General features: G+C 39.2%; 1 protein-coding gene across 1 annotated transcript in view; it reads right to left on the bottom strand.

The window, feature by feature from the left end:
- Positions 1-20,544, bottom strand: part of EXOC2 (exocyst complex component 2) — a 127,572-nt gene that overhangs the window by 58,890 nt on the left and 48,138 nt on the right. The window contains exons 7-10 of the mRNA XM_075212988.1: positions 18,021-18,166; positions 14,554-14,635; positions 12,568-12,670; positions 10,872-10,990 (exon numbers count right to left, since the gene is read on the bottom strand). Of these exons, the coding sequence (XP_075069089.1) occupies positions 10,872-10,990; positions 12,568-12,670; positions 14,554-14,635; positions 18,021-18,166 (450 nt within the window). The remainder of the gene's footprint in view (positions 1-10,871; positions 10,991-12,567; positions 12,671-14,553; positions 14,636-18,020; positions 18,167-20,544) is intronic.

The raw sequence follows: 20,544 nt of genomic DNA, 5'->3' as shown, positions 1-20,544 counted from the left end.
ATGCAGTTTATGTACGAAGATGTTCAACAGCTAAGTATATAATAGATAGTTTCCACAACCTTGCAGATCCAGACAGGTGGAAGATGGTGGGGTTCAAATCTTGTCAATTACTTCAAAATAATATTAAAAACATTGCTGGACTAAGAGTTTCCCAGCAATCCTTAAAATAAGTTTCAACATCTGATATACATCTAAATCTGCAGTCCTGATGTTATATTTTCAATATACTGTGGAAGTTTCAGGAATGTGCATTACGAATTTCATTATTTGTACTTTTGCCACAACTGGTTAATTACAGAAATCCACCGTGTGGATGTTTTTTTTCCCAAAAATTTTTTGAACAAGTTTCATTATGCAAACCCTGCCCCCTTTTTAATTCAGGTTTCCCCATGTAAGCGGTTACTGTCCACTGTGGGTACTCGAAAAACATTTTCTGTCCTGTACTCTAGCCTTAATTTTCATATTGCCCCTGATGGCTTGGTGACAGTTAGATCACAAAAGGAGAATGATTTGGGGCCTCTCTGATGATTGGAGCCAACTGCCTAAAAAGTATAAGGGATGCTACCTCTTTTCTCTGTTATCAGCAAATACATCTGTTTATTCTTCATAGGGTCTATCATTCTCCGCTAGGGCTATTTAAAATGGGTAAAAGCGACAATTCAAATTGACCAAAATGTGATTTGAGTGGGAGCAATTCCGGCACATGTTATGGGCGTGTCGGGCGATCAAAAGCTTTTGGACGGAGGTCTTGGATTGTGTTTTAAATACTGTACCTGCTGCTGCCCCCCGTATTGATACCAAATGGTGCCTCTATGTTATCTCCTTAGAGGACCTTACTAGCAATGCTACTTATAAATATGTACTAAATCTAACAACCTTGGCTAAAGTTATAAATGCGAGAACTTGGCTTGCGCCTGACTCCCCTGATTTCCATAAGTGTAGAGCGCTAGCTAATGACACAATGAAACAGGAGAGGTTCATGTACACCAATAGGAATGCAATGAATAAACACCCCAAGATCTGATCCTGGTGGTACCACTCACAATACAGAGTGTGTTCTAGGATATGGTAGCTCCAGACTAGTTGCTAACAAGATGAGAGGGGAAGTTTCCTGACATGCCTAAGGCTGGGCACACACTACAGAAAATTTCTCCTGATGGCAAAATTGTTAACAGTATAGCAATGACTGAAAGTCCCGATCAGCACACCGATTCCTGTGTACATACTATACACATTTTAAAAGATTTACCTTCAGATCTGTGCTCTTCATCTGTCATAACCATCAGCTGAAAAGATTGTGACTCTGCACACTCTATAGAGATCTATGGACATTGCTGTTCGTGAGTGCATACACATTGCAGAATTGGAACGACATCATAGATTTTTAGTCAGTTTATAATATCAAATAAAACTATATGATGTGCTTTGGAACGATAATCGTTCATCATTGGAGTGTACACACAAATGAATTATCAGGCCGAACAGTCGTTTATCGTGTGATTGGCCCGATAATAAGGTGAAAAACCTGTAGTGTGTGCACAATCATGACTATTCACCTTTGAATATCATAGATGCATTTTATTTTTTCAGTGAACTAGCTATACATGTATGTTTAACACCATGTGATAGCATGGAGACCTTATAATCCGTAATCTAATAGCTGCTTTTGACTACCTTTTGGCTGTTTATTTTTCTATGTACTGGTGAACTCCTATTTTTGTTTTACAGCCCACTTCACATACCTGGTTACGTCTCTGTTATATTGTAGATACCACACCGTTCTAAGGGAATAGGGCTTTTATCGGGATGCTTCTTATATATGTTTTTTTCTTTCTCTCTACCTGATTTAAATTTTTTAACAAATCCTCCAAATATACAGTTACAGGTTCTGCCCTCTTCCCCAAATGAGTCATTTGTTACTCGCAAAAATTACTGACAAGAAAGCACAGACTGTAGAACTGTTCACAGAATTAATGATTTCAGTCATAATTGTTATTAGAAGCCACATTATCTTACTAGTTATCAATTACAGTTAAGGCGCATGTCATTATAATTTACAGAAAAATGCTTCCTAATCTGACTACCAAACCAATTCACCTAACAAAATGTCAAATGAATAACTTCACTGACCCAAGGCATCTCTGTCTTCATGGACTGCAACACAGACCTAGGGCAGTGTATCCCAACTACTGTGTAAGGATGCTAGGCTGGATGTGTCACAATACATGGGCAACAATGGAGAACTCCTAAAGGACCATCATTTTTGAATATTATAATGCAAATTTTATCCTTCCTCACTCCGTTACAGACAGTTCCTCCCACACGTTTATGATAGTGTCTTGATAGGATCCGAATACAGTTCAAAAAGCTGAAAAAGGCAGTCATCTCAGTTGCTGTGGAGTTACTGGCCTCCTCTTGTAATGCTGCACATTATTTGTAACTGTGCAAGAACAAGGTCCTTGCCCTATAACTGCAGAGGAGTGACAGAGACCATGGTGGACAGATTTAGTTAAGCATAACCACTCCAGTTATCTCATATATATATATATATATTAGTAACATACAGTCTTAGGAATATATTAATTTCAAACAGTGGCTTAACTTGCTCTTACAAATAACATGAATACTGTATATGTATTGGGAATTATATATCAACCTTATTTTAATTTTAAAACAAAACAAAAAACTCTCTGTATTGGACATTGCACTGTGGCACAATGGTTAACATTGCTGCCTCACAGCACTGGAACCATGGGTTCAATTCCTACCATGGCCCTATCTGTGTGGAGTTTGTATGTTCTCCCTGTGGGTGAGGGGTTTTCCTCCCACACTCCACAAAGATATACTAGACAAAAATTGACTCTACTGCGCATGTGTGTGCGCGTGTTTGGGAATTTAAACTGTAAGCAGACTGGGGCAGGGCCCGAAGTAAATGATTACATAAATAACAGGGGAGTGCCTCTCCCTCTGCAACAATGTAAGGTGCTTTGGTTCCTATTGGCAGCCATATAAATAAAGAATTATTATTATTATTTATACTCATGATTCTGGCTTACACATTGGTGAGTCATAAAAACATGGTATCTGCAGATGTACTAGAACACCATAAAGGTTGAGAACCGGGGTAATAGAGGATTAGATTGCCCAGCACTGTAGTGAAGGCAGATCAGCATATGAAAGTCTGCTTCCATCCAGGGCCGGATTTACCACTATGCAACCTAGGCAATTGCCTAGGGCCCAGCAGTCCCCAGAGGGCCCTCTCAGGGCCGGCTGTGAGACCACCCTTTAAAAATGGGCCGCTACTTATGGGCCAGTGCTATATGCTTGCCCCCCGGGCTAAAGTCTGTCAACCAGCCCCAGGGGTATATGTTATGCTAAAAAGCTATAGTGCTATGGATTTTTTCAGGGAGGGGGCCCCAAACCAGTATCTTGCCTAGGGCCCCATGAGGTCTAAATCCGGCTCTGCTTCCATCCATTACGTACTGATCACCATGAAACAACTGATCTCACTCTAGACACACCAAGACAACGCAGTAGAGGACTTTCATTCAGACTGCTCATTTACTGTGAAGAGAGGGGAATCCCATAGGGATACATAACATTCTCTGCTGCCAATAGACGTTATTTCAAACAGCAAATTAACCTGTCAGTGTAAAGCTAAAATCCTGCATGCTCTATAACTGCAATATGATATGTACCAATCCAGTGGCAGCAGCAGGTGCACCCAAACACACAGCCCATTGTTACATCTAATTGGTCTTTGCAGTGGATCTTCAACATAGCCCCCAAATCTAAGTTCAGAGGACATCAACAACTCTACATTCTGCTCTTTCCTAACACCTACTAATTTCCACAGTACGATGTGTGTGAAAAAAATGGTTAAGTATAATTTTAATTATTGACCAATAAAATATTTATAAAGTTTAAATATTCACATATTAAGTGCAAGCAAATAAAAATAAAACTGTAATTTATTGATCTATGCATGAAAGTATTGGTATTATGCCTCTTACATAATTACAATTTAATTTCTATCCACCTAAAAAGGCAAATCGCGGCTCACGCTGTCAGGAGAATATTTTCTCTAAGCCTGGGGGATGTGGTTTAGACATGAAATAGCTCAAAGCTGCAAGAAGCCTTGTCCAGATGTACAGTAAGTGAGGGTAAATGAAAGGGAGCCAGCTGCTTGGATAACAAGCTGAAAAGGCCTCTTTGACATCAGCTTAACTGCCTGTGTCTAATGTAATAAATATAAGCCTGTTCATGGCAACGAGAAGGAAAATGTATGGTATATGCACATCGTGTCCCATCATCTCTTCTCCAATATTTGAATAATGCTGAGCAGTACCACGTTTATGGAATCATTTTTTAAATGTGAGAAACACGGTAAATATTTTTGGCTGAGAACATGAATATAATATGTATTATTACACAGCAGAAAACAGATGTACAGATATGTTACCATTAAATTTTCCGCAACACTTGAGAAGTTTCTTTTAAAATAATAAAAATGGTATATAATTATCAGACATCTCAAATTTTCTTTTGTATTGCGAGTGTATTGTAGCATGTGTATTAGTTTCCATTCACTACATAATTCAATACCTCTTATACATACACCACTTATATATTTGCAGATGCTTGAAAGGTAATTTGTAAGCAGGGAAGGCCAAGCTTATTACTAAGAATCTTATCAGCAGTGCGATCGGCATGTTAGGCAACGAGTTTACAAAAAATTGTGAACTGTTTTGAAATGACAGGATTGTTGAGGATTCTTCTGGCGGATGTTGGTAGAGGACTAACATGGAGCCTTTTCCTGACAGGAAAGAAGCAGAGACCTTGGTCTACTTTTAGATCAATGTTAAAAGGTAAATATTGCACAGTGGGAGCAAAATACCAATCCCACTCTGGAGATAAACAGAAATGCAAACGTCCAGAATATTTCAAACAAAATTTTTATGTATCTCTATCTATTAAATTCTACATTTTATATTAAGGTATGGAATAACAAACTTTACAGCCTTTATAACAACCAACTAGTTAACATTTGTTTTTTTAAGCAGAATTTTAGTAAGAACAGAAATATACAAAACACACACGTACGGTTAAAAACCGTTCACTATAGTCATGTTTGTGGAGCTTTAGGAACATAAATAAGTTTCAAGCCCATCAAGTTTAACATTACATACTGCCCCAAAGTACATTAAGTAGAACACATAATGCATACATACAAAAATTCATAAATTAATAATGCGAGCCTGCCCAAATTTGTAAGGATGAGTTTAAAAAAAAAAATATTAACTGCATAAACTTATGTTGCATCCAAAATCATAGCCTAGCAAATTAAGCACCAAAAATTTTGATGGCCAAAAAAGTTGTAAACGTACCACGTGATAAATGTCGAAGGCTGGTTTGTAAGTGATCGGCAAAGAGGGCATTTAGTGCCATAGATGGAGGAATCTGATTAGCTGAGAGTGGCTCACATCCAATTAAATGTCCACTGGCACACTGCCCCTCATTTACACCTCTCCTGTCGGCCGTTGTCAAAAGAGGCAATCAACTGAACTTGGCAGTTACATAAATCATAAAGCCCAATTGTTAGTTGTGGCATTCATCAGCAAAAGGGAATTTATTTATTGAAAATGCCTTGCTTATGAAAATGATCAGAGGCCAACTAGAAAAAACTACAACAGATAGAAGCACTAAAAGAATCTGTTCCAATTCTAATACCATACCGCCTTCTACTTTGCAGCTCTGGCTACTGCAGACTTCTGTAAGGTTTGGTCACAGACAATCACACTGACATATGTAGGCTGGTGATCTTAAAGTTAGGGCTAAACCTTTAAAGTCACATTAAATAAGGCCTAGACAAATCTGATATTCAATGAGCCCAAAACACAACGACGGGAACCCAACTCCTGGGACACATTTCTATATAGGTCAATGAATTCCCATCTTTCCTGGTTACTTACAGCCTTGTACTAGCCTAGTTAAAAAGGCCTGAAAACTGCATTCTAAACAGGATGAATGGTTTGTTATGGAGTCGTTGAACATGCACTCTACGAGACCAATAGACTGTGTTGGTAATAGCACAATGTATGAAAAGCGCATGTTAGAAATACACATCAATAAGATGTGTCTAAAGCATGTGTTCATGCGTTTTACCAATTGTTCTACTGCATACGTGTGAATGAGTCCTAAATAGTCTCCAGACGCATTATTTTCTTCATATGTGTCTTGCCCAGAGCTAGACTTGACGTATTGGTATTCATACTTGCCAACTCACCCGGAGTGTCCTGGGAATTCCCGAAATCCGGGTCGGTCTCCCGGACTCAGACAAAAAAATGTGATTTGCAGTGAATCGCATCATTTTGGCCCCGTCCCCCAAAATGACGCGATTGACTGTCATTTTGGCCCGCCCTTCCCCCGCGTCAGAAATGATGTTGTGATGCGGGCCAAAATGACGCGATTGGCCGTGCCCCGCCCTCTAGTCACGCCCCCTGTCTGGGATCTCCTGGACTTCAGTGCATAATTGTAGGCAAGTATGCTTTTATTTAAAATCAAACAAGATTCCAAGACACTTGTTTCAAGAATGACTATCATTATTGCCTATATCTTTCATTATTTCTATAGCATGAATTGCTAATGAAAAAGGTATTTTCTTTTTTGGCTAACCAGTATGTTAAGGAGTTGAGTCATATACACAAGCTGTTGGAGAAAAGATTTCAAGGTCTTTAAAAATCACAGTAGTGTAAATGCATGGTCACGGGTGTGGTACGTTATACCGAGTATGATAAACCAGATAGTACTTACCCCGACAAGGATTGCCCGACCGTCACTTTTCCTACATGCTTGTGAAGCCGAATGTTTATTACAGTGATTTGCAAGAATTACGATCACATAACACGGTGGTACTATTGGGTTGGTCGTAGTCGGTGAAATGACTACCACCTACAGCCAAAGCCTGGGGCGTAAGCAGTATGCGGATTTTCCAAAAAGCTCCTAAGAAGCACAGTGCGTATGGTACACAAACTGATGACACAAATCATGCCAGAGAGAAATTCCATCTATGAGCCTTAATGTAAACTATACATTAAAAACATACATCTATGTGACATTACCCCAGGGATGGACAAACTAATGTAAAAATGCGTTAATCGGTCTGTGAAATCTATGAGCAAACAGGATCTTTTAAGTAGCCAGAGAAGCTGTGTATCTATTGACATGGACAGAAAGGATTCCCAAAATGTAAGATTCTGCAGTAATGTTGTAGGTGCATTGTCTAGCTGGCTCATGGGATTTCTCCAGCTCTCCAGGGAATACCGAGTGTTGCTTTATGCTGAATCTCAAAAGTGGTTGTACGGAGCAGAGAAAGACTGCAAAGAATGTACCAAGTCTCAATCATTCACTTTCTACGTTTTGAAAGCAGTGCATGTGCCTCAAGGGGCAGCAGTGGCACTGAAGGATGGGTTGACTGGACTTACATTTCTGGCCCCCTCACCTTTAGAACACTGGCCGCCGCACCACCTACACTCCTATTGTTATGCACCTGAATAAAAGCTTTAACTATTAAACTGTTCCATGAACCAGATTTGCAGAAAATGTCTAACACGTATTCCTTTCCTAGTAGAACACTGCAGAACTCATTCATTTTGGACACAGACTATAAAAGCTCTCACACAATAGAATTTTTTTTTTTATTTTTTTTTTTTAAATGTCATTCTCTTCAGAGTGTTAATCTTTAATGCTTTTCACTGCTAGGGGCTTCTTGCCAGACTTGCAAGGGATCCCCACAATTTCTTATATTTTCATTTAAGTTGATTTTGCAGATAACATCTTGTTATGTACAGAACAGCGGACTATGTTTCTTCTCTGATGGTAAAAATATGTTCTCGCATCATAATCCAGAAACAATCAGAACAAAAAAGCATCATTTTGATTGCAGCTAAGAGCATGCCATATCTACACCTTGTAGCCTAGCAGGCCTGAATTTGAGACTTTTTTTTATCCCCTTAAGTTTACAAAAACGCAACAGGAAAACAAACAAGCGAGTGAAACAGAATACTTAATTTAATCAAACAGTCAAAAGACTCCCCTTTAAATAATTACACTTTAAGTGGTTTCTTTCTCCGCGTTAGCTCAAACTTGCAACTATCATCTTGATTGTACTTTTTGTTTGTTTGAACAGACCGGCTTCTAAACTCTCCTACTCTTTGTTCTCCTTCCCAGACCACCATAGGTTTTTCTGTAATTTGGGGAGTCCCACCCGGCCCATGAACACACACAGACTGTAAAACGACACAGTTATATTTTTACATCCCATAGAGCCAATTTCAGCACTGTCTGGGATCAGTACTCGGCTCTAACCTCTGCTATTCATCACTGGACTGTCCAATAAAAGAAGGATACAGATAAGAGATGCTTTATTAAGTAACATGCCCATGTCTACAAATGGAGCTGTAATGCAGGCTCCATAGTAATACATGCCAGGATGAGCCGACAACAAGGATTTACTAGATATACATCAGGTTAAGTTGCCCTACCCTGCAATATGACCACTTCAAACCTACCATTCTGCAACGTCATCATATAGAATATTAGAAACAGTCTAAGGAAAAAATGATTACGTGTTTATTTTTCTCAAATAGGAAACATCATTTTGTGAAAACTTATTTTGCACTTCAACCAGCAGAAAAACAAATGCAGTATGAATATAGCAGTTAATATTACATATAATCATGGGCTTTGTAACCCATTAATTGACCAATGATTGCCATTTAAAGTGGCAAATATATTCCACAATGCGCAACAATTAAAAAGTAGATCATGATATCAAGCACATTAATGTAATTCAAGGGACTATTCATAAAGATGCACTGTATAGAGACAATAAAGGGGAAAACTATACACACCAAACCCAGCGTGTCTAGTGAAGGGAACACTTCCTCCATCTTGTCTTACTCCACATCAAAGAACAACACTTACACTATGGCAGTACACAGACTATGCTACACTATTACTTTGATTTAAGATTGACAACTATTAAGAAAATAAATCTGTGGGGGAGTTGGAATAAACATAAAAAAAACAAAAACATAACTGGCAAGGAAGGATTACATGACAATACTACGGGGCATATTCAATTGTTGGCGAAAACGCCTAAAATCTCGCTGTGCGCGCACTATTACCGTTATTACGGTAGTTTTCTCGCTGGATTTCAGCTCGCAGCTCAAACATAAAACCTAATTTTCTTACAATAGTGTTCCATTTAACAATGAAAAACACATCTGCCATACAATATTCACATACCATAATCTCAGTTGTACTCAACAAATGTGATGATGGTGTCTATGTTTACAAATATTCTGTCTTCACCCTCATTTGTGTGTTTGCACAATTTTTTCATCCTGAGTCTCTGGTGCCATTCTTTTACCAAACACCAGTGATACTTATGGTGCTAACATGGATTGCTCTATCATCATCATCATCATCTACATTTATACAGCGCCAGCAAATTCCGTAGCACTTTACAATTGGGAACAAACATTAATAAGACAATACTGGGTAATACATACAGACAGAGAAGTAAGAGAACCCTGCTTGCAAGCTTACAATCTATCAGCAAATACTCAAATATTGAGTGCTTACCCATTTATCATTATTAAACTTTTCCTTGGTAGAACTCATAACATTCCTGTTCAATCACCCCCCCAATAATGTCCCTTATAACATCCTCCATTATTAAATTATGTTTGTGAATTTACCATCACCACCTCAAGTGGCTGGAAACACAGCTTAACCACCCTTACAGTAAAGAAGTCTTTCCTATGGCGATTGTACAACCTTCTTTCTTACATTCACAACTGATGACCCCCTGTGCTTTGTGTGATCCTTAGTACGAAAGTGTTATTAGACAAACCTTTGTATTGACCATTCATATAGTTATACATAGAATTAGATTAAATGTATATAATTAGAATTTTGTGCATAAGGGAATTGTTGTGTTTGTATTGCCAACACAGTGCTCCTCATGTACATGGATGTAGAATGCACTGAAGTCACCCCCTAGGATTGGTCCAGTCATTTTAGTGCAAAAAGTCTTGCAAAAGTATGTATTTAAAAAAAAAAATTCAGTTTCCAATTTAGCCCCTCTGCTTTTTATTTGTATTTATTTTCTATAGAGCACACTTCCCCAAAGTTTCTCATAGCTGAAAAAACTTTATCCTTCTAAAATTCATATTTTCTGTAGCATTTACAAAACCTTTTAGTGAAATTTAACTATGTTGTGATCACTGTTACCTAAATGCCCTCTCACCTGTCCATTAGATATAACATCTGTTCTGTAAAATAATATTGCAGGTTAAAGTACAATGCTCCTAAAATGTCAAATATGTGTTCTGATAATGATAATAATAAATAATAATAATAAAAAGCGCTTGTTCATTGGGATCAATAACCCAAATGATTGCTCCATTTTTTAAGAAGCCAAGTACGCAGTCAGATTGCACCTCAACTGTTATATGTGAAGAAGCCATTAGAGAGACAGCACAATATATATTGTTCATTGCAAAACCTCACTGCTGATGAGATGCTCACTCGGAGCCACCCTGTCACCTCTATCCAGTGAGCAGTGCGCGGCCGCACCAAAGTATTCAGTTCAGCAGATCAGACACACCATAGTAAGACAGCTTAAAAAGACAGGATTATGTATGTACATATCCAATTAATAAAGCATGTGCATAACATGAAAGTAATCCACATAATTAAATAACAGTGCCAATACCACTCAAAAAGTAATGGAAGTGCACTTAACATATGACCCTCTGAAAGAGCACAAACAGTGGTTTGGTAATAGGTATAATCATCCTTGCCTTTTATTTCTTTAACGTAGCCTTCTTTACAGCTGTGCATAAGCTGAACAATCCATTTTTGCTGTGCTCCAATACACTGCCAAGCCGGGTCACCCGGAGCGTGGAGCTCAGAAAGATACCTGCAAAATACAGAATTACGGTGGCCTTCTTTTTCTCAGAGTAATGGGTTACCACAGAAATTATTTTGGCCGTGCTAATAATTTTGCATGGCATTCAATTACTAGACTTTAACTATGCAACGTAAGTGTTATGTGGCCTGATCATATTGGACTTTCTATTGATCAATTTGTGACACTTTACACAATTAAAACCTCAAAATAACGGTGGGAGGGGAGGAAATAAAAAAACAGCAAAAGAAACAAAATATAGTTTTTCAATTCGGCCTACCTTCCTCTAGACGCAGGCATGTGTAATCAAGTACTACCTCGGCAAAGGGCAATCACAATAAATAACTAATCCTTAAACCAGGAATTCAAAAGCCAGGTGTCAGGATAAATCTGTCACAGAACCAAGTTGGTTATGTCACAAAGTCTTAAAATGAAATGCAGCAAGACTTAAAAATAAACCTTAAGCTATCTCCATTGCATAACCCCTTTGTCCCGGTTTGTCAGCAAATGTGTTACAACATGGAAACCCCAATAGAGAGACGTACAACCGACATAACCATCTGCTGGTAGGCTGAAAAGAGTATTAGGTGGGTTAGACCTAATAGCACCATGATTACCTAGTGACAAAAAGCGGGTTACCTAGAATGAGTTTCCGATGCTGCTTTGCATATTTCTTTGAATTGTTTGTGGTTGATTTCCATGAAGTTTGCGGATTTTCACCTTACACTGGCTCACCCCCATGTGTCAACCGCCTGCCTGCTCCTTTCCCTTTAGATTGTAATCTCTAGTGAGCAGGGCCCTTTCCCCTCCTGTTCTCATTACCCATAACTTTTGCTCACCAGCTACACTGCGCCCATCCTCCTTGGGCTCTCTGCCCATTGACTCCACTCCTCCATTGTCTTTGCACCTCTTTCTGTGGCTCTAAACCTGTTAGCTGCGCCCACGCTATTGGGCGCAGGTTTCACCTTGCACTGAGTACACCACTTGCACCCCATTACCCAACCAGGCGCTCGGTAGCTATGTTGAGAGTTGCAGTGTTATTTGTTTAATGCATTATACTGTTATCCCAAGTACTGCCTTGTTGTTTGCTCTCTGTATGGTGCCCTGTAAACAAAAAGGTCAATAAAAAATTGTTTTCAGAATTTAAACAAAGACTTGATGATGTGTGACATGAACACTATAGCAAATTGTGACAGATAGCAAAATCTTTTAAAATAGGATTACTAATACTAGATATATAAATCACACTGCTAATCTGATCTGGTAGAACTCATTCCTGAAGGGTACAGTGGTGACCCTGTGATGGCCAGAGGTTCCCAGATCTAAAATTATTGCTGCATCCTGCATATGGTGCACAGCGTTGAAGTAAATGCTATGCTGTTGTGATAGCGTGGCCACAAACTATTAGTTAATAGTTCCTGTCTGCCTCTCTAGAGTTCCAGGCTGTCAATGAAGCATGGCTCCTCAAGTACAGACGCCATATCTAGCGGTGATTAGAGCTCAGTCCTACCTGCCGATCATTAATAGATGTAGGAAAACCACACACGTTATTCCACAGCAGAGAATGCTATTTGTAAGCAACGGTTTACCTTATATAGCGCTTCTGGTCATGCAGAGTAGATGGTGTTTCCAACAGCTTATTTAAAAGTAATTCTCTCAAAGCTTCAATCCGGGTTTCTACTTCAGCATAAACTAGAGTAAAATAACAAGAATTTAATTACATACATTCAATCAATAAATGACCAGAAGGACCAATCCCAAGCCATAATAATCTGTTGTGATCGGTACCCTTGCTCACACACCCCTCCATAGCCATTTAAACTTTGTTAGCTTAGCTGAAATTGGAAAACTAGCTGCAAAAAGCATAGAGGGATGAGCAATATGGTAAAACATTTTGCCTAGGTAGTAGTTCAGCTTTAAAGCTATATCCACCTTTGTAAAATCTTCTGCTCTGGGGAGGGGATTAAATAAACCTACTGTGGAATTATCCTTTAATGTCCTATCATGCTATTCCCTACAAAATAAAACACTTAAATATGAACATGCCTTCAGACTGAGGGTATGTACAGAAATCAAGCCTCAATGAGGTCAGGAGAACTTAAGATCACCTCGGTCAATAAACTCTTTTTCATTTAAACAAAGGGCCATGCTGCTTTAGGTGCAAAGAATACCCAAATAAGTGGTATATTATAGTTCCTCTCTACCACTGCCTTCATTACAGAAGTACATACACAGTAAACAAAAATAAGGAACTCATAACCTAAAACTTAGTCTAGTGGTTAATCTATAAACAGGCTAGAACCAAATATAGGGGTACCAGACAGTCTCCATTTTGTCTGCTGGCTGTTATCTTTTCTGATTCTGGAGTGACATCACCATTCATAAACATCAGAGCTACACCCTGCCACTAGGATATACCCCTGAGCATTAGTATTTTGAAGATTATGCCATTTGAATAAGGCTGAAAGGTGGGGGTTTTGGAGGAGATTGAGGGACAGTTTGAAGAAAAGATAGAGAATAGGAGTGTAACACATTTAAATCCCTGGCTAGCAAACCATCATTCTGGCATATAAATGAAAAAAAAAAAAAAAAAAAATAATAATTTAAAGTGGACCTACCCAGCCAGTAGAAAATGTGAGTATACAATCATGTTAATAATAATCAAAAATTATAGCACTGAGAGTTTCTATGATACTAGAGATGTTCAAAGTGCTGACAGCCTCGATATTAAGTCACTTATAACACTGAAACACTGTATGATCATGGAGACACTCATAAGCACTGAGAGTCTCTACACTCACACAGATGCTCATAAGTGTCTCATAGATTGTACACTATGCGCATCTCTGTTATAGGGGATAGGGGTCAGGCAATAAAGAGTGTGAAAGCAGAGATGCCAGTAACAGCACCTGGCACATTCAATGTTCTATGTTCGAAAATGGTTTATTGGCCTGGTCTCAATTGTGACTTCTGTGATCACTGTGGCTCGGTCTTGCCTTGATGAATTCTTTAAAAAGAAGGTGGTATGGTGTTGTATATTGGGAGCAAAGAACACTTTCTGATAACAAAAATGGCTTATTCTTCAAAAACTGTGAAACGTAAACAGGGAAAGGAGGTCAAAAAAAAGTTAGCTGTAACACACATAGCTGCTAACACAGCAGTTTATTATGGATTAATGTCCCTGAATAAAGATGTGGTATTATGTATTAAACAAGTTTCCAGTAAACATGAATGAAGCGGATGTTCATGGAAATGTAGAACACTAGTTACCCGTCTATACAACATAGCAAAAGATTTGTTTGGGGTTAGTTTCGCTGTAAGGCTCATCAGTTAGGTGTCTGTGTTCGCTGTAAGGCTCATCAGTTAGGTGTCTGTGTTCGCTGTAAGGCTCATCAGTTAGGTGTCTGTGCATCACATTTCTTTGGCATAAGTGAAGAAAATTTAAGGTTAAACTACTTAACTGTTGGCAGTAATTCATATTAGCAATTCTTATTATCAATAACCAGAATGTTCTAAGCATCTGTCCAATACTAGGCTAGAAGTAAATATTATTAAAGACTAAGTACAATTCTCACCTTTCTTAAAAACTTCCACTTCAGTCTTCCCAAACAAAGACTTTGCTTTTTCATAGTCATTAATGACAACGTCATAGTCACCCTAAACAAAGAGAAAGTATATGAAGATACAACAATATGCGTCATACACAATCCATTAAAAGGTCAATGTATGGTGCACCACAAAAGATACCAGTGATGTGTTACATTCCTGCACATGTTCAGTTTGTTGTTTGGGGGTGGGTACAGACAAAAGGGGCCTCTCTTACAGCTTGGGTAGAAACCTATTGTTAGAGTCCTTGTTGCCCCAACCTGCATATGAAAAAGGAAATCACAGCAGTAAGTGAACGGTCAGGGGGTGAAAACAGATTGGTACACTCAGGGCCGCTGAGAGGGGGGGGGGGGGGGGCAAATACATTTTACCCGGGCCTGGGCTTGCCAGGGGGCCCGAACCGGGCCCTCGCTGTTAATTTTTAATTTTTTTTTTCTATTTTGTGTTTTTTGTTTTTTTTCTCCGCAGGGGGGGGGGCGATTCGGCCTGTCGTTGGTGGGGGGAGCTTGGACAAAAAAACAAAACAACAACAAAAAAAAAGAGTCATACTCACGTGATCGGCGCCGCGTCCCTCCTTCCTCTCTTCTCTGATCCATTCACACTGACTGCCGGGCGTGACATCATCAAGTCACACCCGTCAGTCAGTGAGGAGCGCCGCAGCCAGACAAGACCAGAAGAAAGAGAAGAGAAGAGAAGAAAGAAGCTGACAAAAGGTAAGTAAAGAAACGGAGAGGCAAGGGGAGGAAAACAGAAGGGGACAGTACTATAAAGAAGAGTGAGTAAAAAAACGGGAGAGAGGCTGAGAGTAAAAAAAAAGGGGAGAGAAGCACTAATTAAAAAAAAAAAAAAGGGGAGAGAAGCACTAATTAAAAAAAAAAAAAAGGGGAGAGAAGCACTAATTAAAAAAAAAAAAAGGGGAGAGAAGCACTAATTAAATAAAAAAAAAAGGGGAGAGAAGCACTAATTAAAAAAAAAAAAAAGGGGAGAGAAGCACTAATTAAAAAGAAGGGGAGAGAAGCACTAATTAAAAAAAAAAAAGAGGAGAGGCACAGAGTGAAAAAGAAGGGGGGAAAGCAGCATGGAGGGTGCAGTGTGAGCATAAGGGGGCACAGTGTAGTTGTGATGAAGGGGCACAGTATTGTGTGTGAGATGGCACAGGGGGCTTGTTGCAATGTAGTGTGTGTGAGGTAGGTGGTGGCTAATTAATGGGCGCTATTTTGTTTGTAGGGCGATGGTGGGGCAATTTAATAATTGGGACTATTAATTTAAGATGGGGTGGTTTGGGGGCTATTGAATATGGGGGTGAGTTTAGGGAGAATGAGGTCTATTTATTAAATGTGACTATGAGTTATTTAATGGCAGTGATGATTGCGGGAAATAGGTATTGCTGTTTGCAGGAAGGGAATAGGTTTATTTATTAAATGTGAATACTATTATTTTAATGTTGGGGCTGGAGGAAGGCTTAATTATTAATCGTGGGTGCTAATGATTTAACGCCGGGGCTGGCTGTAATTTTCTAAATGTAGCCATTTTTTTTTCCAAATAGGTCCTTCAACATTCCAGGATTCGGACAAGCCGCAACTAAAGAAACCAGCAGCCACAGGTGGAGAAAGCCACAGGTGGAGAAAGTGAGAAGAACATGTAGGAGAGAGCAGCACAGTGTGTGAAAGGTTGTGATTCTAGTAGGGACAATGTCAATTTTTGGTGAGTGTTGTGCCCAATGTAAGGTGCAGGCCAAGACTGAACTCTCTGTGTACACACTGCATTCTTTCTATACTACACTTGTGGTGCTAGATGTCCTGAAAGTCAGGAGTGTTTGGTCATATGTGACGCTCCATCGAATTGAGAGCCTAGTGATTTTGATTTTAGACACACCCCAATGGCGCATTTGCCACGCCCCCAAATGCATGACCACACCCCTTAAAAATGTTGCACCGCCAATTTTTTTTGCATTCTCGACTATAAGGGGGGGCCCCATGAATTTGTTGTACCGGGGCCCTGAATTCATCTTGGCAGCCTTGGGTACACTGTATACAGGCCAGAGCACACACATGTAAAACACACACACTAGTACACGCAAGTGAGAAATTGGTTTTTCATTTCCCATTACCTAAAATACCATAAGGTAGTGGTTCCCAAACCGCGTGCCATGGCTCCCTGGGGTGCCACGGCGATCTCACCGGGGTGCCGCGGCCAGGGCCGGTGGTAAGCAAGGCGGGGGACTACTTGGTAATTATTTTGGCTTAGGGATGCCTTGAAAAAATTATTGAGACCCTAGGTGTGCCTCGAACTGAGAAAGTTTGGGATCCACTGCCATAAAGGTATTTTAGACATAGGAACCAGCACATGGTAGGTAATGTAACAACAATATAGAGTGAAATGTCCGCTGATAGAGGCAAGAACTCAACGTTCACATAACCTGCTATTTGCAGGCCAACAGATTATGTAAAAGCGGAGTTCAATAAGTACAAGTACAAAGTACCTGCGTACTACTAGCTTTGTACCATATTGTACGGTATTATTTCAATAAATGGCTTTCACATACAGGGCCTTATTTAGAGTCGGACGCAATGTGCGTCTAAGACGTGTAGGAGAGGGAGTGTGCCGCAGCTTGGTAGGGTATTACAAGTGGCATGCAACCCCAGTTGCGTCCCAATCGTAATACCCTACCGAGATGCGACCAGTTCATGCAGCTAGCTAGCTACCTGCTCCACCTAATTCCTGCCGCACATTTTTAGTCCTTTTATGATGTGTGTTGCATCTGCGTCTTGCATCTGCGTCTTACTGCCTCCAGGATTTACACGGGGGTCACACCCCCTGTGTCTATATTATACAAGTTCACGCCTTCACAATTCCGCGTTCTGCCCTTTCCCTCGTACTAAGCCGCAAGCTGTCGCAAGTGCGTCCGAGATGCAGGCGGATATGGAGCTTGCTGCACATGCGTGATAGTGGTTTTGTGGTCGATGCACCTAAAACAGAATTTGCGTCTAAATGAGGCCCACAGAGAATACATAGCAAAGCAACCACCATTATGTATCTGGACACTTGCAGCCCCATAGCTTGATGCACATTAGAAATGCTTGCGGAACACAAACTTTCTTATCATGATTATCGTTAAATCCTGAAAACTGCAATATTCTGTGTATATTAATGAAACATCCATAACGTGTCCATTAGAACAAGTAAAAATGGACCAAATCAGTAATTTTCAGATTTTCAATATAAACAAATTTTACCAGAGAGTACTTTGGTAGGGTAAGTGGCCAGGTACTTTGTCCTTTAAAAATGCTGTACAGCGTAGAATAGAATAAAAATACCAAACTATTATATTGGTGAATAGAAGGGCACCAATTGCATGGAAGTAGATAGTGGCTGCCCTAGCAGTGACAAGTAGGTTAACCGAGAGTCCGTATCCAATATTGGAGTATGAGCTCACCTTCTGAATGTTTTTCTCAATGTTCAGAGGAAGGTTGAACAGAAATTTAAATCGCTGAAGAACATTTAGTGCATTCCGAGTGGAGTCTGCCTTATCTTTTCTGCCCAGCACTTCTTGAAACAGAGCGTCTGCTGTTGTACTTGCACCTGACAACAACAAGCAGTGACAAGGTAAGAGAGAGGGAGCATAAATCTTTATATACATCCCAAACACCAATTAAGATATTGCCGTCTTACATCATTTTACTTATACATGGCATTTTGTGGTTTCTACATTTGATAATGTTTTCATTTAGAATAAGGGAGAGCAGGTAACGCATTCTGAATATTGACATTCCACAATTCAGAGGTTACAAGCGTGCTATTGTGATTACCTTATACAGGAGGCCATTTATATAGCTTGTAAATAGCTCACATTTTTCTACCCCTGAATTATCCTAATTATTCCTTTACCCAAAAGAAAATAAGAGGAAAAACTGGAAGCATTTTGGTCTGTTTTGATCACTGCCAGCAGAAAGTCTCTACATTATCTGGTCTAGTGACTATACTTTAAGCAAAGATGAAAAAATTACATCAGTCTCTCTGGGTGGCTTGCGTGCCATATTCTCTCTTCAGCAGTGTGGGTGGCCCAGCGAATCTCAACACAGCAGAGCTAAAATCATTGTTTAATACAAATAAAGTTAAAACTCTGCTGGAATTTTTAGCTTTAAAGTTAAAACCTGCACTAGTGCGAAGCCAAAGTTTCCCTTAACAACTATAGCTCTAGGTGTAAGAAAGGATCCAAATTTAGGCTAAAAGTCTTAATCAACATTGGAGAATTGATAGCTGGCTACGCAGCAATTAGACCAAGAGATGTTACAGCTGTCAACATACAGCATAAACATATTTCACTTACTTGTTGCATGCCCATATATTATACAGTCATTCAATAACAATCTAGCCAAATTACACAAACTCTGCTAGCAAGTCTAACCCCTATTCATGCAGTAAATCAATCAGGCATTAGGTCGTACAGTCTTTTTTTTTTTTTTTAATAATTTATAAAGTATTGCGGCAGTAAGTTCTGGTAACGCCATATCAGGATGATGTGACCAGCTTTATTTTTGGAATAAAGTATTTTTAATGCAGTAATGTTTAACTAATATTTCTCTAATTACTAAAATAAAGTTTATTATGTTTTACAAAACATTGTATAGGTTAGATATTATATACAGTATAATGTTTTATGTGTCTTTTTTTATTTTTATTTTTTTAAATAATGGAACTGAAAGTCCAGATCTGAGTTTCCAAATCCACTGCGCACGCATGAGACAAGCAGACAGCTCACACATGCGCACAATGACGGAGACTGGCGAGGTGATAAATCACGGTTACTGCTCCAGGACTGGTGCCTTTGCAATGTTTCTTTAGTAAATGTGGGAGATATCTAATTTTTTTTTTATCTCCACTATAAGCATTGGTTAAAAAAGAAAGAAAAATTACAGCTATGACCGAGGTAATATTTTAATGGGCCCCTTAATCTGTAAATTCAGCAAACAGATTGTGCATTAAAATATAAAGAAATGTCATGTTTAAATTTGTACAAATTTTTCGCTCCGATTCAGTGAAAGAAGCAGTTTGACAACACTATATATAAAAATGGATTGGAATCGTCTGTGGGGTGCATGATGACAGCTTCCAGCTGGAGCAACAATATACAGAATAAATGACAGTCACGCTCCAAATATCAAGGTGGAGAAAAGTTTTGTCTTTACGTCGATGATTTGGTTCTAACACAGGACCTTTATCAAGGACAATGCTAAAGGTCCAGTGCTAGGAACGCGATAAATACAACATTCTCTTCACCTTGAAATCTGGAGCGTGCCGATCGTTTATTCTGCTTGTATAGTGACAGGCCCATTTTAAGTGATCCTGAAAACTCATTTTCAGACACTTTTACCCTGACTCCTCTTAGCAGCTTGACCTCTGCAAGCTTTTCATGTCCAGCCTGCCCCTTAAAACTTGTATTTCTTTTGTTCCATTTGTATTGATAGATTTCTCAAGCACAGCCTTCTTCTCCTTGTGTTTCAGTCTGCAGTTCTACTAAAAAATCTCAGCGCTGTGTAAAATATTGTCACTTTCTAAGTACTGTTTAACGATAATCATCATTACAAAACATGAGCCTTTATAATACATGTATGTCAGAATTTTAGAAATAAATAAGCTTACAATAAACATAAACTGCGTAAAGCTATGTATGCACTGGGTAAAGCAGTAGTCTTCTTACCTCCACCACATGGTGAACACAGTTAGTGTGACTGACACAACGCAGAGATCAGTGATCACCATGGTAAATGTGCCTAAAAGCAGAAGACACCTGAAGTGCAGCATGCACTATATTAGGTGCCTCCTACTGTTCCTCCTAAGTAGTATGGAGGTCACGTTTAACATACAGATCAATGGAGTCTATAGTGACAGGAGTCCTATCACACCTGTACGTAAAACAACCAAAACAAAATAAAAAATAATAAATATAGAACACACAA

The sequence above is a fragment of the Mixophyes fleayi genome, chromosome 5 (genome assembly GCF_038048845.1).
Source record: "Mixophyes fleayi isolate aMixFle1 chromosome 5, aMixFle1.hap1, whole genome shotgun sequence".
NCBI lineage: Eukaryota > Metazoa > Chordata > Amphibia > Anura > Limnodynastidae > Mixophyes > Mixophyes fleayi.
The sequence above is the reverse complement of the archived record's forward strand: the minus strand, read 5'-3'. Positions and strand labels throughout refer to the sequence as shown.